Here is a 27,045-nt window from a genome sequence, read left to right as displayed (position 1 = left end):
GATGCTAAAGCTGAAACTCCAGTACTTTGGCCACCTCATGCGAAGAGTTGACTCATTGGAAAAGACTCTAATGCTGGGATGGATTGGGGGCAGGAGGAGAAGGGGATGACAGAGGATGAGATGGCTGGATGGCATCACTGACTCGATGGACGTGAGTCTGAGTGAACTCCGGGAGTGGGTGATGGACAGGGAGGCCTGACGTGCTGCGATTCATGGGGTCGCAAAGAGTCGGACACGACTGAGCAACTGAACTGAACTGAACTGAATGGCAAAATTTCAGGGTTATACCTATGCTCAGAACATTTCTAGCATTAAAAAAAAAATTTTTTTTTTAATTTTTGGTTGTTTTGGGTCTTTGTTGTTGAATACAGGCTTTCACTATTTGTGGTAAGCAGGTTCTTCATTGCAATAAATGGGCTTCTAATTGTGGTGGCTTCTCTTGAAATTTCTAGCCTTTGATTAATGTTGCTGCTACTGCTAAGTCACATCAGTTGTGTCTGACTCTGTGTGACCCCATAGACAGCAGCCCACCAGGCTCCCGTCCCTGGGATTATCCAGGTAAGAATAATGGAGTGGGTTGCCATTTCCTTCTCCAGTGCATGAAAGTGAAAAGTGAAAGTGAAGTCACTCAGTCATGTCCGACTTTTCATGACCCCATAGACTGCAGCCTACCAGGCTCCTCCATCCATGGGATTTCCCAGGCAAGAGTACTGGAGTGGGTTGCCATTGCCTTTGTTGATTAATGTTAGTCTTTCTTTATTCCTAATCAAATGCTTAATGAAAATTGATGTATTTAAATTCGATACATTAGAGATAAGAATAAAAGATAAATCTCTTAGAGAACAAATTACCTCAGCAACATTCATGAACTCTTAAAACCAAGATTGTCTTAAGGTTGGATCTTGGTAGAACATTCAATGAGAATATTGGAAGAACATCATGGTGGCAGCTAATGTCAGTACTTATTTCTTTTTCTTTCCTCAAAAACTTTTCAGCTCTATTCTCTACAACCTCAAAGAAATGTATTCCTTGGGAAAGATCAAACCTCACCCAACAGCAAAAGGAGTAATATCTATGAGATCCCACCCTCCTCCTGCTGGACAATCCTCAGCTCATTCTAGTCCTGGATGAGGCTTTGGAGATGACTGAGAAGTGAAGTGGCTCAGTCGTGTGTGACTCTTTGCGATCCCATGAACTGTATAGCCTAGCAGGCTCCTCGGTCCATGGAATTTTCCAGGGAAGAGGACCAGAGTGGGTTGCCATTTCCTTCTCTAGGGGATCTTCCCCATTTGGGGATCGAACCCAGGTCTCCTGCATTGCAGGCAGACACTTTACCACCAGGGAAGCCAGGGGATGACTGAGACTTTAATATAATTCTAATCAAGTTCAAGAGGCTGGGCCCTCCCAGTGAGACTCACCCCCCCACCCCAATGAAATCTAGACATGCAAGTGAATTTGCACCTTACCTGAAAGAATGGCAAATTGTCTGTGAAGTTGTTCAATTATATCCACTGCCACCAAGGGCCTGATTTCCTGCTGCATAATTTCATCTGTACAAGTGAAATACAAATTAGGTTAAATTCCTGCAAATTATAAAGAGAATTTAAAGGAAGAAAGGGAAGTTCCACCACTAGGGAAGTTTGGGATGTGGTTATCGAGATATGGTTACGGGCACATTATTCTCTTGAGAACTCAATTCCTGACAGGCAGGGATGGATCTGGTTTGATGCTTAAACACATGAGCACAGGAATAATTTCTAGTGCCTCTCCCAAGGTTTAGGGAGGGATCAATACAAGTAAGAAACCCTGGAGTTCAAGCTTCAGTAGCTTCACAGTAAACCTGCTAGGATGGTTTCATTACCAAGGCAGGTGCTTAGGGTCTGCTCACTCCTTTGGGTCTGTAGGACATTTTAAATACAAACAATGAAAGTAACCAAAGTTCATCTCAAACTGGGTCATGAAACCAATCTGGGACTTAAAAAGGCTCTTTGATTTTTATTCTTTTCCTCACTTCCTTCCTTTCTGCCTCTCTCCTTAGTCAACTCCATTCCTTTTTTTCCTCCCTTCCAGAATACTTCACGGAGTCTCTTCCAACTGGCAAACATGTTTAAGGATCTTAAATAAAGATGATCCTCACTGAACCAAATGTTACAGTTTTCCAAAGCAAAAATTCAAATCTTTCAAGCACAAACTTACAAATGTCCTCTAACCCCAAAGAGTGATTTATAATCACTAAGACTGCTTTTACCCATTTAGGGAAAGGGGACTAGTGAGAAGGGAAGACTGAGTGGCATCTCTTAATCTGGCCTGGGCAGAGGAAGACATTTTCATGCTTTCTTTTTTTTTTTTAAACAACACTAATCCATTATTGAAATGGCTTTCACATAATAATGTCATACCCGGGAGACGCACGCTGCTGACTTTGTCTTCGTGCAGCCCTATCACTCTCTGGAGAACTATCTCTCCCCTGGGCACAATGGCAACTCTTAAGGAAAAATTGATTGCACCAGTTGCAGAAGAAGAGAAAACGATCCCAAACAATAAGATCACTGTAGTGGGTGTTGGACAAGTTGGTATGGCATGTGCCATCAGCATTCTGGGAAAGTCTCTGACTGATGAGCTTGCTCTTGTGGATGTTTTGGAAGATAAACTCAAAGGAGAAATGATGGACCTGCAGCACGGGAGCTTATTCCTTCAGACACCAAAAATTGTGGCAGACAAAGATTACTCTGTCACTGCCAATTCCAAGATCATAGTGGTAACTGCAAGAGTTCGCCAGCAAGAAGGGGAGAGTCGCCTGAATTTGGTGCAAAGGAACGTTAATGTCTTCAAGTTCATCATTCCTCAGATCGTCAAGTACAGTCCTGACTGCATCATCATTGTGGTTTCCAATCCAGTGGATATTCTCACATATGTTACCTGGAAACTAAGTGGATTACCCAAGCACCGTGTGATTGGGAGTGGATGTAACCTGGATTCTGCTAGATTTCGTTACCTTATGGCTGAAAAACTTGGCATTCATCCCAGCAGCTGCCATGGATGGATTTTGGGGGAACATGGCGACTCAAGTGTGGCTGTGTGGAGTGGAGTGAATGTGGCAGGCGTTTCTCTCCAAGAACTGAATCCAGAAATGGGAACAGACAATGATAGTGAAAATTGGAAGGAAGTGCATAAGATGGTGGTTGAGAGTACCTATGAAGTCATCAAGCTAAAAGGATATACAAACTGGGCTATTGGATTAAGTGTGGCTGATCTTATTGAATCCATGCTGAAAAATCTATCCAGGATTCACCCAGTATCAACAATGGTGAAGGGCATGTATGGCATTGAGAATGAAGTCTTCCTGAGCCTTCCGTGTATCCTGAATGCTCGAGGGTTAACCAGTATTATCAACCAGAAGCTGAAGGATGAAGAGGTTGCCCAACTCAAGAAAAGTGCAGATACCCTCTGGGGCATCCAGAAGGACCTGGAGGACCTGTGACTTCCGGCTGCAAGGCTGTAGGAACTGAAAACTGGTGTGATTAACCACGAGCCTTTAGTTTGCGTCCATGTACGCGGAGCACAGTTCGCTTTTGTCTTCCTAAGTCTGTGAATCTGGGCTCCCAGAATCAAAGCCCATGCTTGCTTTAATGCTTGCAAGATGAGTCCTTGAACAAATCAAATAAACCACCTAGTGTAGTGTGAAAAAAAAAAATGTCATACCCATTAATAGACCTCAGCCATTCACTTAAGCCCATCTAAGTAGCTTGATCAGATTCCATTAAAATAATGTATGATTTCTTTAATTCCAGCATGACTTAGCTACAGATTTATTTCATACTGAACTTTATTTTTTTATTTTTTTAATATAAATTTATTTATTTTAATTGGAGGTTCATTTTCATGCTTTCTCTGCCTATGACATTATTATCCTCATTTAACTATTTCCAAAGGAACCTCAAGAAATGAACCAGTTATTTTTTTACAGCAGTAAACATCAAGTTAGATTAAGGCACAAACCAAATAACTTTATATGTTGAAGCTAAATAGGTTATCTCAAGTGTTTTGGCATGGAGACAGGGTAAGGTGATTTTCTAATACTGATCAATCCGAAGGTAATATTTGGGAAGCTCCTCCCAAAGCCTTGGTTTTCAATTCTCAGCTTTGGTGTGTAGGTTATAGATGAGGCATATGGAGATGTACCTAGACAGTCAGTCAGTTCAGTCGCTCAGTCGTGTCTGACTCTTTGCAACCCCATGAATCGCAGCACGCCAGGCCTCCCTGTCCATCACCAACTCCCGGAGTTCACTCAGACTCACGTCCTTCAAGTCAGTGATGGTGCTACATAAACACTAGCTCTGTCCATCACTCTGGAAAGGCCTTTCCTATATTTGCTTTCTGGAAGTCTTATAAGGGGTGGTGCTATTCAAACCCCAAGATGCTTTTCAGTGAATTCTACCACTTTTTCTGGAGGGAGGAGGGTAAACCCAATACACTTTCCACTCTAAATTCACTAAAAATTCAAAGACTCCTGTATCACTGTCACAGGTGTTGCCTCCTACAATCAGTCTGCATGCAGTAACAACACTAAAGTCACTATTTTACAAAACAGGAAGGGTCTTCTCTGTTAGATTTACAAAGTAAAGCTTCTAACAGTAAAAAGATATGAAGTCTGAGATCTGCTTGAAAATATTCCAGAATTCCCTTCTGCCAAAAACTACAAGGAGTGGGAGATGGCAGGTGGGGTTTGGGGGGAGATGAAACCGATTGACAAAATGTGGATAATTGTTGAAGCTGGTTGATGGGTCCTTGGCAGTTCATTATACAATTCTTTTGCATATATTTCTGTTTCCGTAATAAAATTTAAATTACAAATGGACAACAGCATAGAAAGTTTAAGCATAAATAGGAGTTATACAATTGAAGAGTTTTTCAGACAATCTCCCAGTGATCTGGGTTATTTTTCCATACCTGAGGCAGTCTATTTAAGGGAAAGTGACCCCAGAGAAAAACCAAGATCATAAGATGCAATTTATTGTTATTTTACCTCAATATTTGAGGTGTGCTTTAAAGTAAACATTTGGATTTTTAACATTTGTTTATTTATTTGGCTGCCCCAGGTCTTAGTTGTGGCACATGGAATCTTTTAGTTGTGGCATGTGAACTCTTAATTGTGGCACATGGGATCTAGCTCCCTGACCAGGGCTCGAACCCAGGCCCCCTGCATTGGGAACATGCAGTCTTAGCCGCTGGGCCACCAGGGAAGTCCCCCTAGTGTAAACATTTTAAATTAAAGAGGTAAGATCTGAAAGAGACAAGTGAGTTAAGCTAACCATCCCCCTGTCCCATCTCATTTTTTAAGTGAAGAAATGGAGAGATTCTGACCTTGCTTGTGGTCACACAACAATTTCAGTGTGGAGCCTGAGTCAGCCCTGGATTATATGACTCTAAGAGGGCAAGCATGATAGATTTTCTAGACCCTTCAGCCTTGAGGAGCACTGATTTCTGCCACTCCTGAGATGTCAACTGGTGTCTCTCATCTTGGAAATTGCCCAGTACTCCAAAAAGATGTTCTCACCTGCCTCCTATGGTTACAAAAGGAACAATACTAAAATTGACAATTTATTTTTCCAAGAATAGAAATGAGCTGATTTGCCTTTGGCCCCAGTTTTGCTGAGAATGGCATAGTTATCCTTGAAGACTTCCCAGGTCTCAGTGAAGGGACTTCATAACCTAACCTTGCCTGCTGCAACAGAGCATGAAGGTTTTTCAAACTCAGTGCTGACTGAGCACATGGAGGAGTGACCTCAGACACTGGCTTTAGTAACGCCTGACTCCTTCGGGCCGTGCTCAGTTCAGCCTCACTCATGCTCTGTACCAGGACAGGCACGTAAGACCAGCCCTTGCTGCTGCAGGCCCTGCTACACACTCCTGTGGAGATGGGGCAGGGAAGGGAGTGCAGGAACTCTTTGGTCTAAAGGAACACCTCCCCCTGCAGTGAGAAGGAAGCTGCCTCAGATCCACACAGCCCTGCATGCTAAGGGTTGTTTCCGCCAGTTTCTTGCTGGGCAACCATGGCAAAAACATGCCTAACCTCAGGGTCCACATGTATAAAATGGCTTTTCCTTCTCCAGGAATAGCTAGGCACAGCCGGTGACAACCCACTGACGTGGTGGACCTGCTGCAACCCTGCAAGTCCCTTGGTCCTGTGAGGAGGTTTCCTGCTTGCTATTTTGGATACGTGTAGATTAAAGTTTCTCTCTTTGTATCCCACACAAGGCAAAGGGAAGTGGTAAGTGAATTTTGACACAATTTCTATCCTATGCAAAGTTACAAACAGGCCTGGAAAAAAACTTATCCCATTTCAGTCTCTGATATATATACAAATGTGTGATTATATGCTACCCTGGAGCCCCAGTTCCAAAAATGCAGGAAGCATCCACAAAGGCCTTTGAAGTGATGGAGTGTACCCCAGCATATCCCATAGGAATCCAGCCATAGGCAGCAAGCAACACATCTTTGTTGTCCACCACCCCCCAGCCACCCCCAACCCCTGTCTGAGAGCAATACAGACTTTGGGGCAGGACCCTTACTACTGACTGCAACCTCCTCCTCAGAGTAGAGGGCAGGAGACAGGCTGATAACACCTGATGCAGTTTAACTGTTGCAACTAGCAAGAAATAAAGGGCAATGAAACACTTAGCCTATGTTCTTGCTGTTCTGAGACTTGGGTCACAATGGGATTTAAAAGACTCAAGTATGGTCTGAGGAAAAAGGAACCAAAACATAAATAAATAAACTAGTCATGAAATTAAAAGATGCTTGCTCCTTGGAAGGAAAGCCATGACAAATCTAGAGAGTGTATTAAAAGTCAGAGACATCACTTTGCCAACAAAGGTCCTTATAGTCAAAACTATGGTCTTTTCCAATAGTCATGTACAGATGTGAGACTGTATGTGACTATATGTGAGCCCAAGCCTTTTTGGACTATAAAGAAGGTTGAGCACCAAAAAATTGATGCTTTCAAACTGTGGTGCTGCTGAAGATTCTTGAAAATCCCTTGGACAGCAAGGAAATCCAACCAATCAATCCTAAAGGAAATCAGTCCTGAATATTCATTGGAAGGACTGATGCTGAAGCTGAAACTCCATTATTTTGGCCACCTGATGCAAAGAACTGACTCACTGGAAAAGACGCTGATGCTGGGAAAGACTGAGGGCAGGAGGAGAAGTGGTTAATAGCGGATGAGATGGCTGGACGGCATCACTAACTCAATGGACATGAGTTTGAGCAAATTCCAGGAGACAGAGAAGGCAGGGAAGCCTGGCACGCTGCAGTTCATGGAGCTGCAAAGAGTCAGACATGACTTAGTGACTGAACGACAAAATTAATAAGGGGGAAATGTATGATCTGCAGAGAAGGCAATGGCACCCCACTCCATTACTCTTGCCTGGAAAATCCCATGGACGGAGGAGCCTGTAGACTGCAGTCCATGGGGTCGCTAGGAGTCGGACATGACTGTGTAACTTTCAAGTAGACAACCTGAGCGACTTCACTTTCACTTTTCACTTTCATGCATTGGAGAAGGAAATGGCAAGCCACTCCAGTGTTCTTGCCTGGAGAATCTCAGGGACGGGGGAGCTTGGTTGGCTGCCGTCTATGGGGTCGCACAGAGTTGGACACAACTGAAACGACTTAGCAGCAGCAGCAGCAGTATGATCTGACCCAAGAAGGAAGGCAGACCCTAGTTTGACAGACTGTGCTACATATCTACTTTGCCCAGAGAATCTGGTAGACAGAAAAGATGGAAGGATTCGCTGTTAGCTGAACTAGGAATGGGACCAGGATCTCTATTCAGCCGCTCTTCATGACACTAAAGAGAGCACTAGCTCTGAGCCAGCCCTCACAAGACACTTTACAGATAACTCATTTTTTAGTTACTAATGACAAAAAAGGAATGCACCTAGCACAAAAATGAAACTCCTCTTGCCATTCCATCCTCCTAGCCCTGCAACTAGAACAGACTTGACTGCTGAGAAAATACTTACAGACCAGAGGCTCTGAGGAATCAGTTGCTAGGTTGCTATAAAAAGCCACCATGGCATCATGCTGTGTTTCACTTGTCTCTCTCTCTTTTTCTTTTTGACTGCACTGGGTCCTCATTAGCTGTAGCATGCAGGTGGCACGTGGGATCTTAGTGCCCTGACCAGGGATCAAACTCACATCCTCCACACTGGAAGATGGATTCTTAACCTCTGGACCACCAGGGAAGTCCCTCACTTCCCTTACTGGCTAGGTTAGAAAGAACACAGACTCATTTTCCTTCTTTTACTGAGTCCTGTGCTATAGCAATACTTAACATGAACCAGATGAATTAGTATTGAAGTCTTGTCCATTAGTTAACATTGAAGAAGAGGCACTTGAAAAGCAGATGAAAGAAGTTTTTAAGGAGAAATTTAGAAGATTTTAAAAACCAAAAACACTAAAAAATGTCCAACTTCTAATAGTCAAATAATGTAATTAAAAGAGCAATAGAATATCTCATTTCACCTTAAAGCAACATACAGCGCTGGAGTTATGCTGGAAAACAAGTACTTCTGCATAGCCTTAGGAGTGAAGCTGGTAGGGTCCTTTTGGAAACTAGTTTCACAATATTTTACCCAGTGATTATTGCAGAGATTACATACCAAACCCCTTATTTATATATATAAATTTATTTAATCCTCAAAACAACTCTAACAGCAAGCAATATGGAACTAGATTTGCTGGTCCAAGTTCAAGGAGAATAAGAATTTGAACCCAGTTCATTCTAAACTCCAAAGCCCAACATCTTAACCATTACAATACAGAGCTTCAATACACAGTCATCAAAATCTTCATAATCTTTTACCTATTCATTCTATATCTGGAAATATATAGATTGAGAAAACAACAAAATAAAAACTCTGCACATAAAAATGTAGACTAGAATATTATTTATAAAAGTAAAAAAATGGAAGAATCATGATGCAGTTATGAATATCATGTTCATAGAAAAAGATTTAAGATATAATTTCAAGAACAAAAAAATCATATGTATGGTAAGATTGAAGCCAGTTTCAAAAAGAAAAAAGAAAGCATGTGATATGTGTGTGCGCACATGGATACAGGCATCTGAGAAAGGAATACATAAAAGAGTTGTGTGAGATCCTATGGTTACCCCCTTCAGTTTACATGGAGATAAGTATACTCTGTAACCTTTTTTATGCTAATAGGACTTTACTGAAGTACAATTTATATGCAGTACAATGAGCAAATCTTAAGTGTACAGTTTGATGAATTTTGACACGTACATCAACGCAACTACAGAAAAGATCAAGATGAGAAACATTTCCATCCCCCTAGGAAGTTTCCTTGTCCCCTGTCCCAAGCCCTGTAGCCCTCCCTCCCATAGACCTATGTGTTAAAGGTCACACAGGTACCTCTGTCCTCATGATCCAGAGCTCAGTACTGGTAGGGCACACTGTACCCTGAAGAGCCACTCTCAACACCACTGGGGCCCCAGGGGAAGACACCGCCACATGTCTTGGTCTATAGCCTCAAAAGAAAAGGCGAACTGTATCCAAATGCTACGATGGCTTGTGGGCTGTGCCACTGCTGATGTCAGGAACAGACACTGCTTCAGAGTGCTGGGAGGACTGGAGCAGCGGAAGTGCTTAGGTAAGAGAAAAAACAAATTAATTAACTTGTCAAAGTCTTCCTCTCAACATGGCATGAATGCTGGAGATTCTTACATAATGAAACAAGCACTACCAACCATCAACATTCTCACATTTTTCCTTCCAATTAATGATGCAAATATATTCAGAAGTCAAACTCCTTGAACACAATTACATTTTACGTAGATCACATTTAGTTTAGATCTCTGCTCTCAATGGAGCTCAACTTATGTGAAAATCTCAATTATAACAATAGTGTGTTTGCTGACATGATGAGAAAAAATAATGACTTATGGATTAGAGATCTCTTTATGATTCATCCAAATTTCACTGGCCCATCAACACAACACTCAGATGTATGCAATAATTCAATTTATTCACCTTTGCTATTTTCAGATTTTTACTCATATAAAATCCATACTTCTTTGCATATTTTAAATCTTGTTCTTATGGGGTATGTTTGTCAAGGAAAAAGATAAAACAGTACATTTTATTTAACTGTGGCTTGTGGGCCTCTATATGTATACTCTTGCCCCAGGCTCTGCAGATGGTGGTTTAAAATTGCTTTGAGAAGTGATGAGATATTATTAGGTATAAGGATTTCTGTTTTTGAATGTTTATCCAAATCTCTTTTCTTTTATTTTTTTTCATTACCAAAAAAAAAAAAAGGTTTAAGATTCTTGATTACTGTACACATCCCACACTGTGCCCTTGCATGAGACAAGCACTGCACCAAGGTGGAAGTTTTTATGCAAAGAGTTTCCTTAGCAACAATAGATGGAGATGATGTTCCCCTCAGGGCTTCCCTGATAGCTCAGCTGGCAAAGAATCTGCCTGCAATGCAGGAAACCCCGGTTCAATTCCTGGGTCAGGAAGATCTGCTGGAGAGGGATAGGCTACCCACTCCAGTATTCTTGGGCTTCCCTTGTGGCTCAGCTGGTAAAGAACCCAGCCACAATGCAGGAGGCCTGGATTCAAACCCTGGGTTCAGAAGATCCCCTGGAGAAAGGAAAGGCTACCCATTCCAGTATTCTGGCCTGGAGAATTCCATGGACTGTATAGTCTATGGGTCACATAGACTATAGAGTTGGACATGACTGAGCGACTTTCACTTTCACTTTCTGTCTGTAGTCCTTCATAACTCCAGGAGAGGCAAACTAGCTCTGCGCCTGTGGTATATTGAATAAAAAGCAATCAAAGCCCTGCAGGAAATAAAGAAAATCTGTGAAAATACTTGATCCCTCCCTACTTTAAGACTGTCAAGTTTTAGCACTAGGTTTCAAAGTGACATGACCTGTATTTTAATCAATACTGCTCCAGAGCAATGCTCTCAAATTACAATGATATATAAATCACATGCATTTTAAAATGCAGATTCTGATTTAGTAGGCCTGGAGTGGGCCCAGGGATTCTGCATTTCTAACAAACTCTCTTGATGCTGCTACTTTAACAGACAAGCAAGCACATGTTGAAATCTGACTTTAGACTATCCATGTTTCTTCCCAGTTGCTTACAAAGATGCAGCTCAGAAACAAACAAAAAAAGCAACTTTTAATTTGAGTTTTCCACTAGTGCTTCTCCTGTCATTCAATAAAAATGATCATCTATATGTATTCAAAGTATTTTTGAAACTGAGATTGACATGGTATAAACGTACACCTCCTTCTGTGTTGATTTTAAGATCAGCACCCTAGGAAACAAGCCAACCCTGCCATGAGCACTTTTTTTACGTCTCCTTCAAGCACCAAGTCCCACCCTACTGCTCAGTGTGGACCTCTTACTGCTTACCTACCCTCCTCATTCTAGGACCACTCCCAGCCTGGGATTCAAGAGAAAAGCAGTGTCTTGGGTACAATAATAAAATATGATCACAATAATAAAATATGATCTAATGTGATGAGATGAGAAAACTAAAAATATGACTAATGCTCATTCAACATGGCATTCTTCCATACATTCTTCCAAAGTTTCACATCTTTCTAAAGCTCTTAAGAGGGAAAAATATCTTAACACAAAGGAATCAAAATAGTATGACCTTACACATTTGAGCAATACATGGATAAATAATTTTATTTTTGCTTAAGAAAAAGCCCTGGAGGCTCTGGCTAAACATTCCTTCCCTCCTCTCTCAGTGTATTTATTCATTCAGGTACTATGAAAGTAGAATGAAAAAAACTGGACTTGCATCCCAGCTCTGTCACTAGCCGGCTCCTCAATCTCCAGGTTCTCCCTCCGTAAGATGGGAATGAATAATAATAATATCTCCTTCTAGAAGGCTGTTGGGAGTATTATTACCATTTATTGAGTACTTTCTACCTACTGAGCACTGTGCTACATGCTGATAAAATAAAAATTCATATTTTTGAAAATTTATGAAAAATTTAAATGTAAAAGTTTTTCCCTGCCCTTTGGCCTCCTCTTTCCCTTCCGGTATTCCTTATGCCTTAACCAGACCTCCCCAATAGCAGAAAAACTTGCTCAGCCATAAAGATTAACTTTTCTTTTATGGAACCAGATATACAACTCCCTAGACAATAACATTGGAGAAGGCAATGGCACCCCACTCCAGTACTCTTGCCTAGAAAATCCCATGGATGGAGGAGCTTGGAAGGCTGCAGTCCATGGGGTCGCTGAGGGTCAGACACGACTGAGCGACTTCACTTTCACTTTTCACTTCTTCAATTTTCATGCATTGGAGAAGGAAATGGCAACCCACTCCACTGTTCTTGCCTGGAGAATCCCAGGGATGGGGGAGCCTGGTGGGCTGCCATCTATGGGGTCGCACAGAATCGGACACGACTGAAGCGACTTAGCAGCAGCAACAGCAGACAATAACATTCCTTTCTCAATCCTGTAACCTTGTCTGTGCAGACATCTTTGGTGAACTCTGTATTCAATGTCAATATATCATTTCCTTTAAAGACAGCAACTGGTGCAGAACAGATTAGTCACCTGAGCAGATAGTGGGCTGCATGCAACTAATGGGAGTTCTTAGCTTAAATACTTACTTATGACCTTATTAATGTTCAGTTCAGTTCTCAGTTCAGTCGCTCAGTCATGTCAGACTCTTTGTGACCCCATGAAACACAGCATGCCAGGCCTCCCCGTCCATCACCAACTCCTGAAGTTTGCTCAAACTCATGTCCATCGAGTCAGTGATGTCATCCAACCATCTCATCCTCTGTCTTCCCCTTCTCCTCCTGCCTTCAGTCTTTCCCAGCATCAAGGTTTTTTCCAATGAGTCAGTTCTTCGCATCAGGTGACCAAAGTATTGGAGTTTCAGTTTCAACATCAGTCCTTCCAATGAATATTCAGGACTGATTTCCTTTAGGATGGACTGGTTGGATCTCCTTGCAGTCCAAGGGACTCTGAAGAGTTTCTCAACACTACAGTTCAAAAGCATCAATTCTTTGGTGCTCAGTTTTCTTTACAGTCTAACTCTCACATCCATACATGACTACTGGAAAAAAAATAGCTTTGACTAGACGGACCTTTGTTGGCAAAGCAATGTCTCTGCTTTTTAATATGCTGTCTACCATATTGGTCATCACTTTTCTTCCAAGGAGCAAGCCTCTTTTAATTTCATGGCTGTAGTCACCATCTGTGGTGACTTTGGAGCAAAAAAATAGAATCTGTCACTGTTTCCATTGTTTCCCCATCCATTTGCCATGAAGTGATAGGACTGGTTCCTCTGCCTTTTCTAAAACCAGCTTGAACATCTGGAAGTTCACAGTTCAAGTATAGCTGAAGCCTGGCTTGGAGAATTTTGAGCATTACTTTACTAGCATGTGAGATGAATGCAATTGTGAGGTAGTTTGAGCATTCTTTGGCATTGCCTTTCTTTGGGATTGGAATGAAAACTGACCTTTTCCAGTCCTGTGGCCACTGCTGAGTTTTCCAAATTTGCTTGCATACTGAATGCAGCACTTTCACAGCATTATCTTTCAGGATTTGAAATAGCTCAACTGGAATTCCATCACCTCCACTAGCTTTGTTCATAGTGATGCTTCCTAAGGCCCACTTGACCTCACATTCCAGGATGTCTGGCTCTAGGTGAGTGATCACACCATCGTGATTATCTGGGTCATAATGATCTTTTTTGTACAGTTCTTCTGTGTATTCTTGCCACCTCTTCTTAATATATTCTGCTTCTGTTAGGTCCATACCATTTCTGTCCTTTATCGAGCCCATCTTTGCATGAAATGTTCCCTTGGTATCTCTAACTTTTTGGAAGAGATCTCTAGTCTTCTTCATTCTGTTGTTTCCCTCTATTTCCTTGCATTGATCACTGAGGAAGGCTTTCTTATCTCTCCTTGTTATTCTTTGGAACTCTGCATTCAAACGGGAATATCTTTCCTTTTCTTCTTTGCTTTTCACTTCTCTTCTTTTCACAGTTATTTGTAAGGCTTCCTCAGACAGCCATTTTGCTTTTTTGCATTTCTTTTCCATGGGGATGGTCTTGATCCCTGTTTCCTTTACAATGTCACGAACCTGCGAACCTCCATCCATAGTTCATCAGGTACTCTGTCTATCAGATCTAGTCCCTTAAATCTATTTCTCACTTCCACTGTATAATCATAAGGGATTTGATTTAGGTCATGCCTGAATGGTCTAGTGGTTTTCCCTATTTTCTTCTATTTAAGTCTAAATTTGGCAATAAGGAGTTCATGATCTGAGCCACAGTCAGCTCCCAGTCTTATTTTTGCTGACTGTATAGAGCTTCTCCATCTTTGGCTGCAAAGAATATAATCAATCTGATTTCGGTGTTGACCATCTGGTGATGTCCATGTGTAGAGGCTTCTCTTGCGTTGTTGGAAGAGGGTGTTTGCTATGACCAGTGGGTTCTCTTGGCAAAACTCTATTAGCTTTTGCCCTGCTTCATTCCGTATTCCAAGGCCAAATTTGCCTGTTACTCCAGGAGTTTCTTGACTTCCTATTTTTGCCTTCCAGTCCCCTATAATGAAAAGGACATCTGTTTTGGGTGTTAGTTCTAGAAGGTCTTGTAGGTCTTCATAGAACCGTTCAACTTCAGCTTCTTCAGCGTTACTGGTTGGGGCATAGACTTGGATCACCGTGATGACGATTTGAATGGTTTGCCTTGGAAACAAACAGAGATCATTCTGTCGTTTTTGAGATTGCATCCAAGTACTGCATTTCAGACTCTTTTGTTGACCATAATGGCTACTCCATTTCTTCTAAGGGATTCCTGCCCACAGTAGTAGATATAATGATCATCTGAGTTAAATTCACCCATTCCAGTCCATTTTAGTTCTCTGACTCCTAGAATGTCAACATTCAGTCTTGCCGTCTCCTATTTGACCACTTCCAATTTGCCTTGATTCATGGACCTAACATTCCAGGTTCCTATGCAATATTGCTCTTTACAGCATCACACACTAGTAAAGTAATGCTCAAAATTCTCCAAGCCAGGCTTCAGCAATAGGTGAACCGTGAACTTCCAGATGTTCAAGCTGGTTTTAGAAAAGGCAGAGGAAGCAGATATCAAATTGCCAACATCGGCTGGATCATCGAAAAAGCAAGAGAGTTCCAGAAAAACATCTATTTCTGCTTTATTGACTATGCCAAAGCCTTTGACTGTGTGGATCACAACAAACCGTGGAAAATTCTGAAAGAGATGGGAATACCAGACCACCTGACCTGTCTCCAGAGAAATCTGTATGCAGGTAAAGAAGCAACAGTTAGAACTGGACATGGAACAACAGACTGGTTCCAAATAGGAAAAGGAGTATGTCAAGGCTATATATTGTCACCCTGCTTGTTTAACTTAATGCAGAGTATGTCATGCAAAATGCAGGGCTGGATGAAGAACAAGCTGGAATCAAGATTGCCAGGAGAAATATCAATAACTTCAGATATGCAGATGACACCACCCTTATGGCAGAAAGTGAAGAGGAACTCAAAAGCCTCTTGATGAAAGTGAAAGTGGAGAGTGAAAAAGTTGGCTTAAAGCTCAACATTCAGAAAACTAAGATCATGGCATCTGGTCCCATCACTTCATGGGAAATAGATGGAGAAACAGTGGAAACATTGTCAGACTTTATTTTCTGGGGCTCCAAAATCACTGCAGATGGTGATTGCAGCCATGAAATTAAAAGACACTTACTCCTTGGAAGGAAAGTTATGACCAACCTAGATAGCATATTAAAAAGCAGAGATATTACTTTGCCAACAAAGGTCCATCTAGTCAAGGCTATGGTTTTTCCAGTGGTCATGTATAGATGCAAGAATTGGACTGAGCGCCAAAGAATTGATGCTTTTGAACTGTGGTGTTGGAGAAGACTCTTGAGAGTCCCTTGGACTGCAAGGAGATCCAACCAGTCCATTCTAAAGAAGACCAGTCCTGGGTGTTTATTGGAAGGACTGATGCTGAGGCTGAAACTCCAATACTTTAGCCACCTCATGCAAAGAGTTGACTCATTGGAAAAGACCCTGATGCTGCGAGGGATTGGGGGCAGGAGGAGAAGGGGACGACGGAGGATGAGATGGCTGGATGGCATCACTGACTCAATGCACATGAATTTGGGTGAACTCCGGGAGTTGGTGATGGACAGGGAGGCCTGGCATGCTGCGATTCATGGGGTCGCAAAGAGTCGGAGACGACTGAGCTACTGAACTGACTGACTGACTGACTGATGGGACTAGATGCCACGATCTTAGTTTTCTGAATGCTGAGCTTTAAGCCAACTTTTTCCACTCTCCTCTTTCACTTTCATCAACAGGCTCTTTAGTTCTTCTTCACTTTCTGCGATAAGGGTAGTGTCATCTGCATATCTGAGGTTATTGAGATTTCTCCCAGCAATCTTGACTCCAGCCTGTGCTTCCTCCAGCTCAGCGTTTCTCATGATGTACTCTGAATATAAATTAAATAAGCAGGGTCACAATATACAGCCTTGATGTACTCCTTTCCCTATCTGGAACCAGTCTGTTGTTCCATGTCCAGTTCTAACTGTTGCTTCTTACCTGCATACAGATTTCTCTGGAGACAGGTCAGGTGGTCTGGTATTCCCATCTCTTTAAGAATTTTCCACAGTTTGTTGTGATCCACACAGTCAAAGGCTTTGGTGTAGTCAATAAAGCAGAAATAGATGTTTTTCTGGAACTCTCTTGCTTTTTCAATGTTACTAGTTATATTACTTTTATTGTGCCTATTTTATAAGATTATCTTTTCTTGTATTACCAAATGTGTGATTAGGCAACTTGAAACCATTGAACACATGTACACCTGTGGCAGATTCATTTTGATATATGGCAAAACCAATACAATATTGTAAAGTTAAATAAAATTAAATTAAAAAAAAAAGAAAGAAACCATTGACCAAGTATATAGTTCTATAAGATCAATGATTGTACTAGTGTAACTCTAGATATGGGATAAAACAATAAGAGGGAACCATAACAGACTAGTAAGACAGTGGGTACAGAGGATTTTAGCTGTTGTTACGAGTGCCTAGTCCAGTAATAGTACGTTGAGTGGCCTATCAACAAAATCCATGCCTGACCTAAGAATGAGCATTCTTAGTGTCATGGGACTAATTGGTCATGAAATGCCTTCCAAGCCTTGGTTGAAATTAAGACTGAAAGGAAAGGGATTGTAAAATAAAGAATATTGTCCACCATCCAATCCTACAAGAATCAAGTCATTAGCCACTGACCTACAATACACCCTGAAAGGAATTCAAGGCAAAGATGAGGACCTTCTTTGTGCTTTAGGAAAACTGAAAGAACTGGCCCTCAGATAGTTAAATATTTCCAGAAGAAAATTTTATGCATCTGGTTCTTTCATCTTTCTCATACTTAGAAAAGCACTAAAACCATTAACTGAGATATCTGTTCCTCGCAAATAGCAGTAACCTTCTACCAAGATGAAGGCTTGAGTGCATGTACCCCTTCATCAAAATCATATATACACTAGCCTTATCCCCTCTTATCTCTTCAGAACAGTTCTCAAAGCTCTCTGAGAGACTGTCTCCTGGTTACAGATCCCAGGTTAGCTTGAATAAAAATTTCCATTTCTTCCTTAGATTGACTATTAATTTTTTTCATTGATGATGCTTTACATACATTATCTAATTTAATTCAAATAGCATGTGAAATCAATTTGTGTATACCAGATTAAACAGAAGCCAATTAAGTTTATGATTCAGTTCTTTGAGCCATGATCTTAATGATGCCACCACACATTTTTCTCGAACATCCACATTACTGCCACCCATTGGTGATTTGGTTTGAAATGCTGCTTGTAAATTCCCCACTGATATAATGTCATGTTTTTCTCTTTCACTGTGAACTAAGTTTGACAGAACTGGTTTTGCACTTGGAAGAACTCAGGAGCAGAAAGGAAATTAGAATTAGATTGAAATATAAATAGGGATGTAGTATATGATAAAAGTGGCATTTCCCAGGACTTCCCTGGTTGTCCTGTGGTTAAAATTCTGAGCTCCGACTGCAGGGGGCACAGGTTCGAATCCCTTGTCAGGAAACTAAGATCCCACAAGCTGCCTGGTGTGGCAAAAAAAAAAAAAAAAATGGAAAAAGAAAAAAAATTGGCATTTCCCATGGGGCAAAAGGGAGATTAAACATTCCCTCACTATCTGAAAGTCCTAGGAAACCTTTTGTAAGCCAAAAGGGTATAAAGCAAAGAGGCAATTACCTCAGTACACAATGCCTGTGTTCAAACCCTGGCTCTGCCACATATAGCAGAATAATCACAAGCAAGTCAATGAACTTCTCTGTGCCTTAGATTTCCTGATCTGAAAATGGGGGAAATTATAATACATCCACCTAGTGTGGTTGTTGTAAGAACTGAGTTAATGTTAGAAAACTAAAGAAAAATTCTTAATATATGGTAGGTGCTATATAAAGGTATTTTATTATTGTCAAAAATTTTTAATTGTATTCAAATTTTACTTCTTGCATCAAAATAAACTCCAACCATTATTGATTCATTAAATAATGAAACGACAAAAATACTAAAATATGGGAGAACATTTTTATAATCCTGGAATTGGAACAGTCTTTCAAAGTGTGACAAATTTCAATAAAAGACTGAGTTAAAAAAAAAAAAAGAAAAGACTGTGTTAGCTAATTTGTAAACGATGTTGGCAAGCCAAACACACCTTTAACAAACTCAAAAGGAACGTAACAAACTGGAAAACTTTACAGCACATGTGGCTAATAAAAGGCTTATTTCCCTAGAATATAAGGAGCTCTTACATTAATAAAATTAACAAGAAATAGGTAGAGTGGGTTGGATGGTCTCCTCCCTTCAAAAAGAAAAAAGATATAGCCATTCCTAATCCTCAATACCTGTGAACATTACCTTGTTTGGAAAAAGGGTCTTTGAGGATGTGATTAACACTCTTGAGAGGAAGAGCCTCTTGTGAATTGTCCCATGCCCAGAATGCAATCATATAAGAGAGGGGGGAACAGGAGAAGACCATGGAGACAGAGATTGGAATGATGCAGCCACAAACCAACAGAAACCCCTGGAGCCATCAGAGACTGGAAGAGACCAGAAACTGAACTTCCTCTAGAGCCCCTAGAGGAGTGGAGGGTCGGATGGGGCGAATACCTTGATTCTGGACTTCTGGCCTCTAGAACTATGAGAAAATAAATTTTTGTTGTTTTAAGCCATCAGGTTTGTGGTGATTTGTAACAACGACCACAGGAAACATACCTCAGGCATAGACTGAGAACAGACAACTCACAGAAGAAATACAACCAATGAATATGTATGTATATATAATGTTTAACCCTACTAACAAATGTAAATTAAAGCAGAATGAGGTCTTTTCTGCCTGATGGATTGACAATTTTTTAAAGATAAATAACATACAGAGTTGGTAACACTGTAGGCAGATTCTCTATAGGTGAAAGTATAAATAAGTAATTTTGGGGGGCTGTGCTGGGTCTTTGTTGCTGCGTGTGGGCTTTCTCTAATTGTGGAGAGTGGCGACTACTCTCTATTAGCAGTGCACAGACTTCTTATAGCAGTGACTTCTCTTGCTACGAAGCACAGGCTCTAAAGCATGGGCTTCAGTAGTTGCTGCATGTGGGCTCAGCTGTTGAGGCTCATGGGTTCCAGAGAACAGGCTCAATAGTTGTGGCTCAAGGGCTTACTTGCCCCTCAGTACGTGGGAACTTCCTGGACCAGGAATTGAACTAGGGTCCACTACATTGCAAGACAGATTCTTAACTACTGGATCACCAGTGAAGCCCATAAATAATTGGTACTTTAAAAAAAATGCTTATCAGTTTAGAAATATCTGCCAAAGTGTTTAATATGTGGTCTTCTGGCAAAGAATTTCCATGTCTAGGAATTTAATCTAAGGAAATCTTATCACAAGTGCAAGTACTAAGATGTTTATTATGGTATTATTCTTCTAGGGCAAATGTCCATTAATAAGGGACTGGTTAAATAAAAGGTGAAACAGCCAGACAACAGAATACTACTGCTGCTGCTGCTGCTGCTAAGTTACTTCAGTAATGTCTGACTCTATGCGACCCCATAGACGGCAGCCCACCAGGCTCCCCCGTCCCTGGGATTCTCCAGGCAAGAACACTGGAGTGGGTTGCCATTTCCTTCTCCAATGCATGAAAGTGAAAAGTGAAAGTGAAGTCACTCAGTTGTGTCCAACTCTTAGTGACCCCATGGACTGCAGCCTACCAGGCTCCTCCGTCCATGGGATTTTCCAGGCAAGAGTACTGGAGTGGGGTGCCATTGCCTTCTCCGCACCAGAATACTGCTAAGTCGCTTCAGTCATGTCCGACTCTGTGCCACCCCATAGACAGCAGCCCACCAGGCTCCCCCGCCTCTGGGATTCTCAAGGCAAGAACACTGGAGTGGGTTGCCATTTCCTTCTCCAATGCATGAAAGCGAAAAGTGAAAGTGAAGTCGCTCAGTCGTGTCCGACCCTCAGTGACCACATGGACTGCAGCCTTCCAGGCTCCTCCGTCCATGGGATTTTCCAGGCAAGAGTACTGGAGTACTAGAGAGCCAATAAATACAGATAGGTCTATACGTACTAATCAGAAAAAAAGTTCAAACCATATTATTTCAAAAAAAAATAAAGCAACATACAGTACAAAATGTAATCACTTACGTTGTTTACATATATATGTATAGAGGGACTTGTATATTTGAATGTTTTTGCTATGAGATACTGAGGCAAAGATGGATAGCTCCCCACTCAACATTCACAGTTCCTCCTGCATACAGTGGCATTATCATTGGAAGGCAGCTGTCTGGCCAGAAACTACATCTCCCACTCACCACCCCACCACCTGCAGTTCCTGCCAAGTAGCCAGAGAATGCCAGTGGGAGATGAGCAAAAATGAAGAGCTGGGGCATTTCAGAAATGGGTGTGTCTTCACCACTGTCTCTTTCCCTATCTGCAGGCTACAAGGTGACAACTCGGAGCTAGCAGCTAACAGAACCACAAGACAGAAGTAGGCAGGGTCCCCAAAACACTCTGAGGGAAAAGAGCCACTTGGCCAGGGACACTGTGAAGTTGCTCAGTCGTGTGCAACTTTGCAATCCCATGGACTGTAGCTCACCAGGCTCCTCCATCGATTGAGTTTTCTGGGCAAGAGCACTGGAGTGGGTTGCCATTTCCCTCTCCAAGGGACACTGTAGTGGAGTGTATTAATCCAATGCAATTGAGAAGCTGTTATAGCAGTTGGTGACTTCCCTGGTGGCTCAGTGGTAAAGAATCCGCCTACCAATGTAGGAGATGCAGAATGTGGGTTTGATACCTGGTCTGGGAAGATCCCCTGGAGGAAGAAATGTCAACCCACTCCAGTATTCTTGCCAGGAGAATCCCATAGACAGAGGAGCCTGGTGGGCTACAGACCATAGAGTCGCAAGAGTCAGACACCACTTAGCGGCTAAAGAACAACAATAGCAGTTGGTGTTACCAAACCTAGAGGTATGCATTCATTTTCTAACACTTTAAGTACATTTTCTTCTAAAAAGAAAAAAAGGGGAGGGGGGAATAGTCAGTGAAAAAGCAAACCCCTGGGACTTCCCTGCTGGTCCAGTGGTTAACACTTCGCCTTCCAATGCAGGTTCGATCCCTGGTCGGGGAGCTAAGATCCCATATGCCCTATGGCCAAGAAACCAGGACATAAACAACATAAGCAATATTCTAACAAATTCAATAAAGACTTAATTAAAGAAAAAAAAGCAAACCCCTAATTTTTTGGCTCTTCCTGGTCCACAACAATTAAATAAAATATGGGTCTTGATAAGCATGTATTTTAATCAGTGTGTCATCTCTTGAGTTTCATTCCTTAGCCCCAAGGGATCAGTATTATACCAAGGAGTCTATTGACAGCATCCCACGAACATAAGATTGCATTACTGTCAAAAAGGCTGTTTAGATACTCATAAAACTTGCATTAAGAGACTCAAACTTCTGTTGTCTTGAGTCACAGGATGAAACAACTGACAGCCGAAGTATGTAGGCAAATATTTCACAACCTTTTATAATGGGGAAAGAAAGAAAAGCAACAGTAGTATACGTAATGCTGCAAGTTTAGGATTCAGAAATCTTCATATTCATCTTTCATATTACTTCCTCTCTCATGATCAACAAGACTGTAAAGCTCTTAGGATTCAACTCTAGTAAAATTAGGGCAATAATTTACACCTGAATTCAAGTCCTTACAAGGATTTGTGTGCATGCTCAGGTGAGCACCTATGTGTTTTAAGAATGGATAGCAAAATCTGATTAACAAGTTGTTCTTTTCTTAAATAGCAAATATATAGTAGCCCTCCCATGAACCATGTCTCAACTAGAAAGTATACAGCAACAATGGAGAATCTGCTTTAAAAGCATACTTCTCCATTCAATAATTCCCCTCCCGTGAAGAAACAGGTTCTATGCACAAATAAAGAGTAATGAGAACAAAGACATTTGCTTTAATCACCTTTCCTAGTCTATGATCTAATGGGGATAAATGTATTGGTATTATAAACATTTCAAGGAAAAAAAAGAAAAAGGCCAGGGTGAGGGGTGAGGAGGAATATACGAATAAGCTCATCCATGAAAGAAACGGTCTTAGAAACAAGCAGCTGCTTCAGCTCTTACAGCATCTGTCTTACTGGCTTCCAAAGCCATGTAAGGCATGCTTAGAAATCTGTTCCTTCTCACCCAGCCCACGGACAGAAGTGTTTTTCTTTTTTAACTCTTAAACCACCAGTTTGTTATCAGCTCATGTGTCTAACATGAAGTCTTAGCATTTCAGATTTAACACTTTTCTTCAAACTTAATATTTTTCTTTAGGAACACGGATTTCATAATCTGAATTCTCATTTTAATTTTACAAAAGCAATTGTGTTAGCTATTTTTCAAAGAATAAAAATTTCAACTAAGCAAAAACTAAAAAGCAAAATTCCTTACCATTCCTTCACCCCAGATTAGTTATTTTATGGGTATAAAATAGTATGTATATATGTATATACATACATGCTTTTAAAATGGGTTCATACTTACACATTCCATCCTATAATCTGATTTTTAAAAAATATTTGGCTATCTCTTTTTAATATGAATTTCTCAGAAAATGATCACTGTTGTTTTGTTGTTGTTCAGTTGTTAAGTTGTGGGTCTTTTGTGACCCCATGGATTGTAGGCCCCCAGGTTCCTCTGTCCTTGGGATTTCCCAAGCAAGAATACTAAAGTGGGTTGCCATTCTTTTCTCCAGGGGATTTTCCTGACCTAGGGATCAAACCCACATCTCACATCTCCTGCATTGGCAGGTGGATTCTTTACCACTGAGCCATCAGGGAAACCCCAAATGACCACCCACAACATTGTTAATAGCTGATTAATATTTTAAATTTAAAAAGTCCCTTTTAAACTCCTTACCAAACTTGAGACAGTATTGCAGAGTAATTTTTAATATAAAGTTGGTTAGTTAAACTATCAATCCTGTTGAGAACAAGGATGAATAACAAAACATAAGACAAAGGCATCATTGCTCTCACAGTACCTTTTTTTGCCATATGTTCTAGCCTGATGCAACTTCCAAGGAAATGGTAGTAAGCCCTCATCTCTGCCTCTGTGATCCCCACGGAGGTGCAAGGTAAGTATCTAGGGTCTTGCTGCCCACAACGAGTACACCAAGAGGCCATTGTATTCTGGAAGTGCTGCCAGTGCTCTCTCCTCGCTCCTCTCTCGGCACTGCACTTACATAAACATGTTTTATCCTTTCTCCTGGCTAATCTCTCTGAAGTTCACTCAAGGGCATTTCATTGCTGACAGTTTATCCTTTGGATTGGAGAGTGTTCACAGGATTATAGGCCCAACAGATGACCAAATCTCTTCCTCGGGAAACTAGGGGGATGAGGAAGCCAGATAGAGAGGGAAATCCTAATGTCAGTGAGAATTAGAATGTTTTTTCTTTTTTTAGAGGAACCACTTCATAAGATATACATCAGACCACTGGACATTTTAAAATAATATAGGTACTTTCCTGGTGGTCCAATAGTTATGACTCCAAGCTTCCACTGCAGGGGATACGAGTTTGATCCCTGTCCAGAGAACTAAGATCCTGTATGCTGCCTGGCATGGCCAAAAAAGTAAATAAATACAAATAATAGACAAATATAAAATTTTTAAAGGATGCTCTTAAGAAAATGTATCCAGGCCACAATTCTCATCCTTTCTCCAGGTTGCCAAGGAATAAAATCTACAGAATTAACACTTCAACCAATAGAAGTCAATTACCTAAGTATGCCAACATACATTGGCAGAGTTAAATGGTAATACTTCAGATCCTGAATTGGATGTCCCCAACCTTTTTGGCACCAGGGACCAGTTTCATGGAAGATAATTTTTCTATAGGCCAGGGTTGGGGATGGTTCAGGATGATTCAAGCATATTACATTTATTTTGCATACTTTATTTCTATTATTATTACTTCAACTCTACCTCAGATCATCAGGCATTAGATCCCAGAGTTTGGGGACAAGATGGCAATGGCACCCCACTCCAGTACTCTTGCCTGGAAAATCCCATGGACGGAGGAGCCTGGTGGGCTGCAGTCCATGGGGTCGCTGCGGGTCAGACACAACTGAGCGAATTCACTTTCACTTTTCACTTTCATGCATTGGAGAAGGAAATGGCAACCCACTCCAGTGTTCTTGCCTGGAGAATCCCAGGGACAGGGGAGCCTGGTGGGCTGCCGTCTATGGGGTCACACAGAGTCGGGCATGACTGAAGTGACTTAGCAGCAGCAGATGTAGAGTATCTGTTGAACTACTGCTAACAATCAGGTACAAGTACAATATCATGATTCTAAATAAGGGATGTTCTTTGCCTGTTGCAATCTGACTGAGATCCCACTTAACTACCACCTGGGGACATATGAGTTCACCTTTCAGAACTATGCCACTCAAAGTGCTATACTCAGTAAGAGGTTCTTTTTCATAATGCATTTTATTTTGGTTCTTCATGCTTAATGTTTTTGTTTATTGATGTTAAGCTCCAAGGTTTAAAGAAAGGGCATAATGTGAACCATCCAATAAGTAAGTAATAAATAAGTCCTATACACAAACTTCTACTTTTTATATGTATGATTCAAACTAATATTTCAAAGTAAGACTTACAGTTGGCCAAGGAGAAAACAGGAAAACATTTTTCACCAAAAAAAAAAAATACTGTTTACTTTTAGAGACATAGTAAATGCTCCAATATTTTGGCCATCTGATTCGAAGAACCAGCTCACTGGGAAAGACCTTGATGCTGCAAAAGATTGCATGTAGAAGGAGAAGAGGGCAACAGAGGATGAGATGGTTGGATGGCATCACCAACTCAATGAACATGAGTTTGAGCAAACTCCAGGAGATAGTGAAGGACAGGGGAACCTGGCGGGCTCAGTCCATGGGGTTGCAAACAATCGGACATGACTTGGCAACTGAACAACAACAAAGTTTACACATATTAAAATACTCAGATCTGAGGTATACATTTTAATGAATTCTGGCAAATGGATACATCCATGTAACATGTAACCCTTATCCTTTTCAAGATATAGAACATTTCCATCTATAGAAAGTATATTAATGTCCCTTCCTAGCCAATCTTTGTTCCTAACCCCCAGGTAACCACTGTTATGATTTTTCAATAGAGACTAGTTTTGTCTGTTCAGAAACCTCATGTAATGCAATCATACAGAATGTGTTCTTCTGTGTCTAGCTTCTTTCCCTCAAGATAATGCTTCTGAGATTTATCCATGTTGTGTGCATCAGCAGTTCATTGATTTTTATTGCTGAGTTGTATCCCATCCTATGGACAGTCACAGTTTTTCCATTCTCCTGATGATAGGCATTCAGGGTTTATTTTCAACTTGGGCTATTAAGAACAAAGTTACTATAAATATTCATGTAAAGGTCTTTGTGTGGACACATATTTGCATTTCTCTTGGATGAAAACCTAGGAGTGGTATTGCTAAGTCAAAAGAGAGGTGTATATCTAACTTGTAAAGGTTAAACCTTTTCCAAATTGGTTTTATCAGAAGATTTTAAGATTACTGGCTGCTCTGTTTAGTCATCCTCACAGCTGGTTCTTTACTAGTGCTAATTGTATGTGAAGCACTTTAAGAAAATACCTAAATTAAGGAAAATAAATTTAAATTGGGACACTAAAACTTAAAAAAGCTCTTTCTTTCCTACCATTAGGTACTGTATGTTGACTCCAACCAAATGAAAAGTCTGAACATCTAACACAGGGCAGCAAATACAGCAGCTTTCAAGCAACAGGTTATTACATACAGCCAAAGTTTCCCCCAAATTGTTGTACCAGTTTGGATTCCCATCAGCATTATAGAAATGATTCGCCATTTGCAGGTTCTTTTTCTTACAAAGCATTAACTTCTTCAGCCTTTCACTCAGAAACGAACAACCACAAATGCTTAGCTGGAATCACAGCACCTAGGAACATCAGAGCTATCTTTGCCAACCACATAAACCCACAATGGCAGTGTGTATGGAATGCACACACTCAGCCATGACCCTAATTATAGGTATACCTCAGAGAAACTAAGGGTTCAGGTCCAGGTCACTGCAATAAATGAATGCTGCAAAAAAGCTAGTCACATGAAATTTTTAGTTTTCTAGTGCATATAAAAGTTATCTTTATACTATATTATAGCTTATTAAGTGTGCAATAATATTTTGTCCAAAAAATGTACATGCATTAATTTTAAAAATCTATTATTGCTAAAAAATGTTAATTAACCATCATCTGAGCCTTCAGTGAGTCATAATCTTTCTCAAAAGTAACAATTAAAGATCACTGATCACAGATCAGCATAACAAATATAATATAAATAAAAAGTTTGA

General features: G+C 40.9%; 1 protein-coding gene and 1 non-coding gene across 2 annotated transcripts in view; one reads left to right on the top strand and one right to left on the bottom strand.

Moving 5' to 3' along the window:
• MCF2L2 (MCF.2 cell line derived transforming sequence-like 2) overlaps positions 1 to 27,045 on the bottom strand; it is a 265,716-nt gene that overhangs the window by 206,084 nt on the left and 32,587 nt on the right. The window contains exon 2 of the mRNA XM_070372807.1: positions 1,467 to 1,550. Coding sequence (XP_070228908.1) covers positions 1,467 to 1,550 — 84 coding nt within the window. The remainder of the gene's footprint in view (positions 1 to 1,466; positions 1,551 to 27,045) is intronic.
• On the top strand, positions 2,409 to 3,678 carry LOC102286462 (L-lactate dehydrogenase B chain). The gene has a single exon (XR_001351352.2). It is a non-coding gene; the product is annotated as an L-lactate dehydrogenase B chain (transcript).

The sequence above is a fragment of the Bos mutus genome, chromosome 1 (assembly GCF_027580195.1).
Source record: "Bos mutus isolate GX-2022 chromosome 1, NWIPB_WYAK_1.1, whole genome shotgun sequence".
Classification (NCBI taxonomy): Eukaryota; Metazoa; Chordata; class Mammalia; order Artiodactyla; family Bovidae; genus Bos; species Bos mutus.
Note: the sequence above shows the minus strand (reverse complement) of the source record. Positions and strands in the feature narration are given on the sequence as shown.